Raw genomic sequence first — 12,385 nt, forward strand, 5'->3', positions numbered from 1 at the left:
AAATGATTTTAAAGTAATTGTACCATTTAGTAGGTACCATTTCACAAAAATATGGAACAAAATAATATACTGAAGCTTTGGATTATTCAAACTGGTTTTACACAATGTTTTTAAAATTCTTGGAAAATGAAAAAAAAATCTAATTTTTACTGGAACTTTGACTTGTATCCAATTAATTTATCTCCCTGTGTATTGACAAACTTCTCATTCAAATGTCTAGCCATTTCAGTAAAAATAGAGATAATCTTCAATAACTAATAGACTTTATTTTCATTATTTTCCCATTCCAGCTCTTTGGTTTCCAAAGACAGAACCTCAAGTAAAATGGTTGCTCCGTTACTAACCCATTTTTAAGATTTCACTTAGAGTGATTTTTCCATGTCTCCAGATTTAAGGGCTAACTTATTAAGCCTATTTTTCTCATGTTAACTCATTTTTCCTTTTCCAGATTAATCTCCAACCTCAAAAATGTACGTAATAAAACTTTTGTGATATGCCATTCTATGCTGAAATAAACAGGAAACTCCTTTCATCCCAAATTCAGAGAAGGAAAAATGTGTTGTGGTTAAGATCCTGGGTTCTGAATTCAGCTGCCTCTGAGTTCCCTACTGCATTTCTTCCAGACTGCGTATCTTGAAGAAATGAACTTGTTTCCACATGTGTAAAATGACAAAGATATTAATGGTGCCTATCTCACAAGTTTTCTCTGATGATCAGATGAATTATATAGCACATAAAATTCTTAACAGTGAGCCAGCAGTTACGAAAACCTCAATATGCTGGTTATATATAAGCTTGGAGATCAGCTTTTAATGTTTGTACCATTGTCCATTAAAAAAATCAGGTATTTCACTACTTCTTGTCTTTAATTACTTCAGTCTTTTAAAGTGCTAAGCATATGACTCTGACTATGTTAAATACTGCAGACAATAATTACAAAATTGAAAACACAGTGCTTGGTACTCCAGTTTGAATGATCAAAACTACAATAGTAAAAAATTGCAATAATTACATGCAGAGTGAAAATATAGTTAAATGACGGTGTGTGATGAGAAATCATAGGTCATATCTAGCTGTTTATGGCCATAATATGGCTCTTTCCCTCTTATTTCCTTCACCAGGGTCTTTTGTTTTAATGCAATCATCCTGTTCCCAACTCCCAGAACCTCCCCTTGAGATCAAACTCCCACCCACACTTTTGTATACAACATAGCAAACAAACTAATGAAATAGTGTCTTGTAATTAGAAGCATTTTCTTTGAAGCTCCACTAACAGTTTCTTAAATTTTAATTAAAGAGATGCTTTTGTCTGTGTTCTCAAATTTCAAATTCATCTATTAAAAATCCACTCAAAAATGTTCCAGAACATCTCTGAGTTATACATTTTCCTCAGGAAATACTTTGCCTTCAGTGAGCCCATAGTGTATTAAGAGAAAAATTGCCTAAAGGAATAATCGCACCCATAAAGGGGTTAAAGCTGATACAATGGACAAGTTACACAAAGGTACTCAAAATACCGATCACTTCTACGTAGAAGAGGGAAAATCAGGCAATGTTGCAAAGAAGGAGCAGCATTTGAGCTACTGCAGTGGAGGAGTGGAGAGTCTTTGAGCAGGCATAGAACACGTTGTTGGGGTGGCGTATTGTCGTCTATTAAGGCAGAAGAAAGTGACAGGAGATGTTAATGACATGCACAAGAATTTGAACTTTGTACCATCAGTAAATGGAATTATGGAATGTCTCATGCTTGAGAATGACATGGTCAGATTTAAGGAGAGACTGCAGAGTGTGACAGAGGGATATGAAGGATATAGGATATTCTTTAGAGATGGCACTTGATGGAAGAGTTTTAACAGCCTGTGTTGATGGTTCTGGACTAGATACACTTGCTTTTAAGGCCTGGAAAATTTGTATATCTTAGGTCACTGGAGAATGTATAAAATCAAATATTATACTGATTATATGCAATTACTAACTACAGATATATTTTTATGTTGATGAAGTATTATTGCACATATCCAATATTTTTCAAGAAAAAAATGAATAAGCACATTAAGGTCTAAGACTGTTATTTCAAAGATGTGCTTAGCAAAGTGAAGTGAATTTTAGCATTAGTCAAATCTCTGGAAAATTATACTGGAAAATTTATGGATGGCCATGGAGCACAGGAAGATTTGAAACTCTTACAAATTATAATACATGGCTACGTTTAACATAGTTTCAGTGTTAGAGGTATTCACATAAATTCCAAGTTTTGGCTAATTGTTGAAATGCGTAATTTCCCATTAACCAGAATATTTTACTACTGGGCCAGCATTCTTAATGGGATAGGAAATAGTTAAAATGTGTAGTCTCTAAAGACTTATATTCTCGATTAATGTTTTTCACCATATGAATTTTATGGAAAAACATCCAAAAATTCTCAACAAGAAATAAAGTATATTATACTATATGATTTGATTTAAATAATTAATTAAATATTAGAGTAGCCAATGGAGTACAAATGAGAAATAGGTGATTTCTAAATTATGATTTTCACAAAATAAAAATCTAATAAATGTATTAAAAAATAAAATAATGTCTAATTATCTCTAAATAATGCTTTTTGCTAGGATATTTCGAGTTAGTCACTAGACATGGTTTCTGAGGATACATGGAAGATAGGAGAAGTCTTTTAATGCTTAATTATCAGCAAAGCCAATAGTCAGAAAAATACCTATGAAAATGCTTGCCAAGGGTCTTTTTGTAGCCCCTTCATCTCCTGTTATGACGCTATATGTTCAGTTTGCTTATGAGGTGGGGTGTGTAGTTTCAAAGATAAAAATCCTCCATTTCCTGAGAGTTTCCTAATAATGGTTCATGATAGCTCTGCCTTGTTACTATTTTTAAGAAGATGGACATATTTATTTATAATATACTGCGAACTGGTTAATAATGATTTTAAGAAACCAAATTCAATGCAGATGGAAATATGAATATTTTCTATGGAGATCACCTTCTACTCAGTAAATGGCACCATACTTAAATGCATTGTTGTTACTTCAATTGGAAAGGATCCTTTTTAGTAATGTCTCTGGCTCTGGAAGAATTATAAACACACAGATTGGAAGAGCTAAGAAAGCTTATTTAACTAAGCTGTCAACAGCAATCTCTCAGATCTGCTTAAATTTATCGGGAGGCGGGAAGATCTATTTGAAATGCTGACAAGAAACACAAAACCAGTTCTAATACTGTTACGTTCAGTACACAGGGATATATTACAAGGTTAAAGAGGGTTAGCAGTATGTATCATAAATGTAGCTAATCTTTAACCCAGCTTTTCATTCATAGATTATATCCAAAAATCACACACAATGCTATAAGAATTTTCACTATATCACTGTAGTATATTTTGTAATAGAGAATATTTAGAAAAAACTTACAGATGTATGTGTGAGGGTCAAATAAATGTTGCGATTAGATGACTCAGCAATTTTAAATAATATAGAACCCTATTTGTAATGACACGGAAAGATCTCCAACATATGTTAAGAAACAAAAAGATACAAACCATACACATAATGTGGTTCAGTGAATTTGTGTTATTTTAAGTCGATTTGTGTGTGCTGTCTGTGTGTGTGTAGAAAAGTCCTGAAAATTTAAATTATGGGGGGAACTGGTTATTTCTGATAGCAACTTTGGGGTGGAGGAAAATTTCACTCCTTCTATTTCTTTTACATTCCTGCATTACTATGTAATTAAACAATGAAAGCAATATAGCTTCTCTTTATATCTCCCTCTTTATGAATGGAATTTGAATACTTACCTTGCTTATTTTAGCATTAGTTTTTCTTCTTTAATTTTTATGTTAACAAAAACATAAGATTTCAGGACATATACATGCCATCACAACCACAGAATATATCTATAGTATTATAAGCAGTATTTCTAATTTATCACCATATATATAATGTATATTATAAAAATACTATAATATATATATGTGTGTGTGTGTGTGTATATATATATGTATATATATACATATATATATATATATAAAATATTTGGTTTTAATCTCAACCATTATGTGAACCTGGACAAGTTTGTTAAACATTCCCTAATTGATTAAATTGATTAAAAAATAGATATCATAGCATCTAGTTATTGAAGTCCTAGGAGGATTTAACATAGATAGTGCATGTAAAAAGTCCTGTAGCACAGTGTCTAGCATATAATATATTTCCCTAACATGTAGATTTTTTTTAGTGGTTTCTTAGTTAATAGACTATTTTCTTCAATAAATTATAGAATTCCTGAAACAACATATGAAAATATTATTCTATAAATTTCTCAACAATGAATATATTTGCAAAACTGTTAAATTCATAGCTATTGAATATAGAAATATAATTATTTTAATATAAAAGAGCTGGAGGTTAGCCTTGAAGAAACATATTTTATGTAATTCTTTCATTTTAATCGATTATCTGCACAATGCCATGAGTCAGTGATATTCAGGATACACATGGGAAATAATGCAAAATAGATTACAAGAATGAACATAGGAAAATTGGATTTCACTGTTGAAATTATTAATTTCTTTCTCAAATGAGTTTTTCATTACAGATTTTCATTATGCACTCAGGCCATAGCTTCCTAATCAATAAAGTAATTCCTACCATGGAGAATGAAAAGGAAGAGAGACTGAAAGGTTAGTATAAAAATTATGTTTAAGGAACTAGTAATGAATCTAGATTTAAATTTATTTATTTATTTTAAATCACTTAACAATCTATTTTAAGAAATCAGTAGCCACAGGGAAAAGGCAAAGTTTTGCTTCTATTTTCATTTGAGGGTAAACCAGATGAACTAATGTTGTTATACAACTGTTAATATTACTAGGTTTAATCCTAACCTTAGGAACCTGGTAATTGAAAAAAAAAATTAAACTAATACATTAGAATTTTCTAAGATTTCTGATAACAAAATAAATGAGTAAAATTTAGATTTACAATATATTTTTTCAAATGTCAGTTATACCATTGCTATAAGAATCCTTAGGCCACAGATACCTACAGGCTTTCCATTTGAGCATTTAACTATGGAAATGATTATTCAATTTCATCAAGAGCAGGCTGCAGGATGGTTAATGATATTTGTCTTCTTATATCTGAATTAACACTTCTGGTCGACCTGAAATTATGATCTGTCTAGAACTATGATGTAGAATTTTATGGCCTAAGTTGTCCATTTAGATACTGAAGTACAGTTATGAGTCTTTTTAGAAACGAAAACTGTATCTCCCATAAAATTAATATGTGAACAGTAATTTTACAAAATATAAAAAGAGAAAGAATTGAAATATTCCTCAGATCAGAACACATTTTTTGCCTTCAGAACTAATATGTTCTAGCATTTTTACTTCATGCTTTTTGCATATTTTTAAAAATATATGTAGAATTTTAGTTGCTTTTTAAAACAAATATGTTGTTTTAAATGTGTTATGTGTCTATTACAGAACATTAGGTAGTATAGATGAGTATAAGGAAGTAATAACCACTCATGATATTTGTATGAAACACATATAACCAATATTAATGTCATTGTAGTTCTTTGTTTTCTCTATGCATTTTTACATATTTCAAATTTCACATATATAAGACTAATAAATATACAACAAGAACATTTTTAGGTCTTAGATAAAAGAGAATATGTGGAGGTGATTTATTGACAAATTATATTGAACATTTTCATTTAGGAAGAGTTTTAAAGATACAGAAAAATATTCATTTCTCAGATTTCTTGATATTGCAGTAATCTGTAAGTTACCCACCTCAACTCTACCTTTCTGATGGGAATAAACCAGAACCAAAATTCATTGGCACTTATCCTTGTAAACTCCAAACTATGTAAATGTTATAGTCATCATAAGCATACACAGTTTGTGAATGGATGATATTCAGTTCCCACTTCTAGTGGCTATAAACAAGGACTAATGTATTCTAATTGAACATTGGATACAGTTCTATTAATGTATTTCTTGATTCTAGAAACTTCAAAGGTATGAAAGAGAACTGAACTTTGTAGTGTGTATGTATGCATATATTTATTATTTATATTGAGTCTATTTGGGAATAGCAGAAGAACTGCAATTCGACACAAACTATGGTAAACCATAGGCAAGTCTGAAGACTCAAAAGGAAGGTCAGACTTTATTAAATTTTAGGAGGCAATTGAGGAGGGTTTTTTTTTGTTATTTTTGTTTTACGATTTACTTACTTATTTGAGAGAGAGGGCACTGAGGCACGAGAGTGTGGGGAGGGGCAGATAGAGAGAATCTCTAAACAGACTCCCCGCTGAGCCCAGAGCCTGACACAAGACTCAATCCAATCCCAAGACCCTTTAGACCGTGACTTGAGCTGAAACCTAGACTCTGAAGCTCAACCGACCGAGCTACCCAGGCGCCTAAGATTTGCAGTATTGAATACAAAGTCCAGGTTTACTGTTCAGATTCAATTTCAATATGAGAACCTCTAATTCCTATTGGTTTCTTAAATTCAGAATTACAACTAGGCAAAAGAAGAGCTGCAGGCTTCCACCATGTCTCTCCATTCTTGGCTCTTAATTCATCTCTAAATGACTTAGTGGGTATCTGTAAGTATTTTTAAGAAGAAAAAATACTTGAGTTTTATTTCTCACGACTTTACATATCAGAATAAAATATTTTATTTTGCCCCTGGAAAATAAAGAGAGCTTTTGCAAGTGGCAGTTATGAGACAAGAGCATTTCCCTTGGGGCATAAAGTCCCAAGATATTTTCTCATTATCTTCCTTTTAAATAAAATTATTATGGACTACAAGTCTGAAACCAGTCTGTTCATTTCATTTGTCAATATCTTAGTAGTTTATTAATGTGTACTGTTTCTGCTTAGATGGCTATAAGATTTTAAGAAAGGAGAAAAAATAATAACTTCAAAAACAAATGTTATATGACATGCTGCTCTCTGCTGTATCCCTATTTGGAATCTTCCCCAGCCTTACCCTACTCCATCTGCCATCCTCTCACCTGTGGAACATTTCCTGAAGGCATCAACTTCCAAGTAGACAAGGCAACTTCCTTCTTTCTGTGTTTCGTGTTTCTACATAAGCACACATGTCTAATGTCATATTCTAACACTTTATGGATGTTTTTGACAAATAATGGATTTCTCTGACAAATATGGATTTCTCTGACAAATATGGATTTCTCTGACAAATAAAATAAATAAATAAATAAAATCTTTAAAAAAAAAAAAAACAACTCGCATGACCATAATTTGCCAAAGTACTAGTCCCTATATTCTTGCTAAAGTGCTTAGTTCCATGTTGGCCATTATTGTTTCCACTCCAGCCAGCCTTTCTCAGCTCAAGGGAAAGAAACTCAAAACCTATAAGAGAATGATAGTCTAAAAAAGGAGTCAGTAAATATTGCATATTTCTGGTCTTAGCTCCAGTGTTGAAAAGATTTTTCTTTCTTCCCAATCCTCATCTCAAGTTTTACTATTTTAATAGTCAGTGACAGGAAACCTCCCATTTGTCAATGTCACACATTTTCTTTGTTTCTATCTGCTTAAAGTAAACCAGAAAATAAATCTTGCTGATCATCACTGTGAACCCTAAGGAATAATCTAGACTCTCTAATTTTCTACTTTGCTACCACCTATAGCTACAAGTAGACCATACAACAGGAGACTGTAAGAAAAAAATCTTACATTAAAAAACAATTACAAAAAAAAATTATATTTTTCCATCAACTTCTGAGCTCTATGTACAAAATGTAAAGATAATCAGTTTTGTAAAACCCTTCTCATTTTTGTGACTTCCTGAAGCTTTTGCTATGTCAGCAACATTCTTTCTTTTCATCAGAAAGTATTGAATACTGCCCTGAGGGTGTGTGCAGCCTTCCACAAAGTAGAAAAATAAATTGGGCGAGCATTAAAAAAGGCAAGCCAAGCAAGTCAGATACACATAAAGGCACATGTCAGACAGATGAACAGTTGATGGCAAGACTTCTTTCATGATTTTCCTTAATGTGGGATTAATTGTTGTCTACAAGCCCATAGGATTTGGAGAATGTGAGAATGTAATTTTACTTTTCCATTTGTTGATTTAAAAATAGACTATTAAATAAAATGTAAACTAAGGCTTAGTGCCTTGGGATAGACAGTGTAGCCACATTCATTCAGATGGGATATGGGTTCCCTTTTTCCCAATCTTTTATATAGCCATGGAATAGTTTGCACTGGGGACATGTGATTTTACCCTAAAGAGCTAGAGAGAGAACTGAGCTCATTAACATTTGGTGGTTTGTTGCATACAGTCCAAGTAACATTCTAGAAAGATGATGAATTTGTGGTAACATGCACAAGCATATGCACTCTAAGCAAACTGCTTTGTGGTATAATAATTCACTTGTCACTTCATATCAGCATCAATTCTTTAATAAATGACCATTTTTCCTGAGCTGATCAAAACTAGCACAAAAATTTCCACAGTGTCTTTCCAAGAAGAAAAATAATGAAGTGTTTGTGCAACAAATACTTTGTCTGTGTCGATGAGTAATGATTCGAAATACATATTTATAATGTTACAATGTCAGAGTCTTTATTTCTATACCTATATGTGCATATGTGTGAGGTAGTATAGATAAGCAGGTGGTCCAACAGATCCAAATATCTGTCCCAATATTATGTGGCTTCTAAAACTTTCCATCATATCTGATTTCTGATATTAAATCAGATTACATCTGTCTCGGGCTCTCCTGGCACAAACTAATTACTCTATTTTGCTAGTGTTCTTCAAATCACCCACAGTGTCAACATTACTATTATTATTTTTTTTTGCTGCATTTCTTGAGTTTTCTAAAAGATCTTGATTTATCTCGGTTGTGAAACATTTCAATCCACCAAATACTAAAACTAACAAGTAGCGTTATCCTTATTTTTCATTTAAATTATAAAATAAACACAGAAGAGTCTATGGTGCTTTGATAACGGACAACGTTAAGTTTTGCATTTTGCAACCAAAATGCCTAGAGATTACATTGTAGGTCTAGGTCATGGCAGGGAAGCTCTTAGATGAGATGTGAGAGTGGTGTGGAAAGAAATACCAATTTCATTGACTTGTAGTTTTCTCATAGCCTCAAGTTCAAGATTTCTGTAATGCAATGCACACACACCAGTAGTTGTTTGTCCTTCAAAAAAAAAAAAAAAAGACACTTCTCCAAGTATGAAAGTGATATGATTTTTTGTTTCTTCTGGTTTTTATGTAGGTTCCACACCCAGAATGGAGTCCAATGTGAGGCTTGAACTCATGACCCTGATATCCAGACCTAAGATGAGATCAAGAGTCAGATACTTAATCAACTGAACCACACAGGCACCACATGATAAGAAGTTTTTAAAAAAACATTCCACATACAAGAAGCTCAGAATCCAAAGAGAAATAAAACATATAAAAACACTATCAAGAAGTAGAAAGTAGGGTCACCTGGATGGCTCGGTGGGTTAAGCCTCTGCCTTTAGCTCAGGTCATGATCTCAGGGTTCAGGGACTGAGCCCCACATCGGGCTCTCTGCTCAGGAGGGAACCCCTCTCTCTCTGGCTGCCTCTCTGCCTACTTGTGATCTCTCTCTCTCTTTCTGTGTCAAGTAAACTGTCAAATAGATAAAATCTTTTTAAAAAAAGTAGAAAGTATTAAGTAAATTAAGAGAAGTATAGATAAAATAGTAAGAGTTCAAGAAAGTGAAAACCAAACGACTGAAAATGGGGTTCAGAGAAATCTTCAGCAAGAAGGCAACATTTTGGTGATCTAAAATTAAATTTCAATAAGTGGAAGTTAGAAATAAAAGAGAGCAAATCCATGGAGATGAAAATGTGAGGCAAATGTAGAGAACAGTACTTTTCTTAAACTGATGCACAGAATGAGCCTAAGGAGGAAAGGAATTATGTAGGAAAGCATGTCCACATATAAGACAATTTACTGTTGATCCTTTGAGAAATGAAATAGTGTCTCACATTTCTTGGCCTTACATACTTCTAAATAGTTTAATCCCTACATGTCTCTAACCAGGGGTAGGGATTCCAGAACTAACATGCAGAATGGTTTTCACTTCTCAGCTATACCTCTAATGCGGGCCTGATTCTGCTCAGTGATGTTTTCCAAAGGAGGGTCCATCAAAGTTTTCTTAGAGCTCTGTTGTATTTCCCCAGGAACTATATTCAGACACAGGGATGCTGACACTGGTGTTGGCAATTGCAAAGTTCTGCTGGATCCATCCCATTTGCATGCAAATTTAGCTTCCATACCTAGGGTCTAGCTTCAGCCAGAGGTTTTGCCAAACTTGTTCAAGTTTTAGCACTATGAAGCTATCTTCCTGTGTTTCAAATAGGGTATTCAAAAATCCTCCTAATTTAAAATTGCTCAGAGATAGGTGACTTCAACCCTGTGACAAAACTTTGATAGCACCAGACTTGTAGAATGAAAAGTTCTAATAAACTGTATGAACATTTGTTTCTAAAAACAGTATTGTCCTGCTTGACTGGCTGTTTTGCATTTAGTTGACCTGTAGATGCAACTTCTGAACTCTATTCCAGAAAGGGTTATTAAATTTTGCTTAATCCTTACCACGCCCCCACCCCCATCTGCCTGACCTCCATGCAAATCTAATTTTTTAGCTACTTTTTTCTGGACTGTCTGGAAGTTTTCAGTCCTTCCACTTGTATTCATTGTGGTTGCAGTAGTTTCAGGGTTGCATCTATGAAGAAGGATATAGCCCATTTCTGGGTTATGTCCCTACAACCACACACACTGCCATGTATCCAAAATTCAGAGAGAGTCAGTCTTGTCGAACTTCAAAGTTAGTTGATCTGTAGTCTTTAATTGTGATCACTTGCTTTTTGCATTGTAAAAGATGCAGAACTGCATACAAGCAAAACATTAGGAGTAAGTATTTTAACTTCGTTAAAGGTCAGAGGGAAGCCATTGGGAGGTAGCAGCTCAGATCCCTGAGGTGCCATCTTGAAACTATCTGAATGAAGCTACTAAGTTTCATACTTCTTCTGCCAGTTATTAGAGGAAATCCTGAAGCTCCTTTCTCAACCAATCTAAGCTTATTTGCGTTGGCAACTTTGCAGCATTTCTTCCAGTTTAGGTGATCTGGGGCAGAGTCACAACCTGTATAAACTTCAGTGTCCTCAAACAGGGGATTCCTTTCATATAGTCAAAAAGGGTGGTGCTGGCCTGCAATGGATTCTCTGCTGCTCCTGGGGCTCTTCTTCCAAGTCCCACTGATTAGCATGGGTCCAGCACACACAGGTGGTAGAGAGACAACAAAGGGAGATAGTACTTGAAACAGGGACTCCCACTGTAGTGGACACAAGGACATTTGTATTTCCCGTAAGAAGTTTGTTTGTTTTTCTTTTAATATAAAACTACTTTTATTATTACAAAACAGAGCAAGCTTTGGTTATTTTATCTCAGGAATGGGAAGGAGAAGTAGGACACAGGATGAAGAAATTGTAGTTTTGATCCAAAAGAATTGTTTAAATTCTCTGCCTTTTCTACCTGTCCAGTGCTCCTTGGCTGTTTTCCAAGCGTCCTTTCTCAGGAAATGCAAAGTACAACTAAAAGTACAGCTAATTCCAGAACTTGAAAAGTAAAATACTTCTTAACAGTCGTTAGGTTCCCCTTCCCCCATTTTGCAAAAAGCAGGACTGAAATAGACCAACTGGATTCGGCCTCTATACAGTTTTCACTGCATAATACTTGGGGTCTGGGTGGCATGGGAAGTCCGAGTCCGAATGGACTCCTCAGTACAGAGCTGGCTGTGCTTTTGCTAACACGTGGTTTACCGCCGGGCATTGTGTTATCACTGTGATGACTGAGACCATTTGCAGGCAGCTTTCTTGATTTCTCTCCTGTGACACAGCAAAGCCCTGTTGTTACCTTTTTCCCACTAACTTGACCTGACTGACAGCCCCCTGCCCAGAAATGCATCCTGACATCTAATGTGGATCTTCTCACTTCCACCCCAGCCGCGGAACTCACAAACTAGCTTCCCTCTTCCGGTTCAGGGGCTGCTACTTCAGCAACAAATGATGAATGGCAGGTGGGTAGGAAAAACCATCAGCGTCCGGAAGTATTTAACCTGAACTTTTATAATGGCAGTGAGAATGGGGGAGTGGGGGGCAGCAGAGAGAAATTGTGGCAGGTGAGACAGAACTTGGAATATTTCTGACTTTGGGAAAGCAGGAGACAAATAACTTTTGGATGATTTAACTTGGCAATTAGAGATCTAGTCCCACCAAAAATGAGACTGCAAGGACCAGCGAGCTGGAATGGAAAACCAACCTGTAGTTTTAGATTCA

The 12,385-nt window shown here is 34.5% G+C and overlaps 1 protein-coding gene across 1 annotated transcript in view; it reads left to right on the top strand.

The window, feature by feature from the left end:
• Positions 1–433: 433 nt before the first annotated feature.
• The window catches only part of LOC111142256 (MGAT4 family member C), a 31,853-nt gene continuing 19,901 nt past the window's right edge, over positions 434–12,385 (top strand). The window contains exons 1-4 of the mRNA XM_022495301.1: positions 434–470; positions 4,625–4,690; positions 9,542–9,546; positions 12,053–12,126. Of these exons, the coding sequence (XP_022351009.1) occupies positions 4,660–4,690; positions 9,542–9,546; positions 12,053–12,126 (110 nt within the window). The 5' untranslated portion in view covers positions 434–470; positions 4,625–4,659. The remainder of the gene's footprint in view (positions 471–4,624; positions 4,691–9,541; positions 9,547–12,052; positions 12,127–12,385) is intronic.

Source organism: Enhydra lutris, unplaced genomic scaffold (genome assembly GCF_002288905.1).
Source record: "Enhydra lutris kenyoni isolate GAN:26980312 unplaced genomic scaffold, ASM228890v2 scaffoldscaffold7, whole genome shotgun sequence".
Classification (NCBI taxonomy): Eukaryota; Metazoa; Chordata; class Mammalia; order Carnivora; family Mustelidae; genus Enhydra; species Enhydra lutris.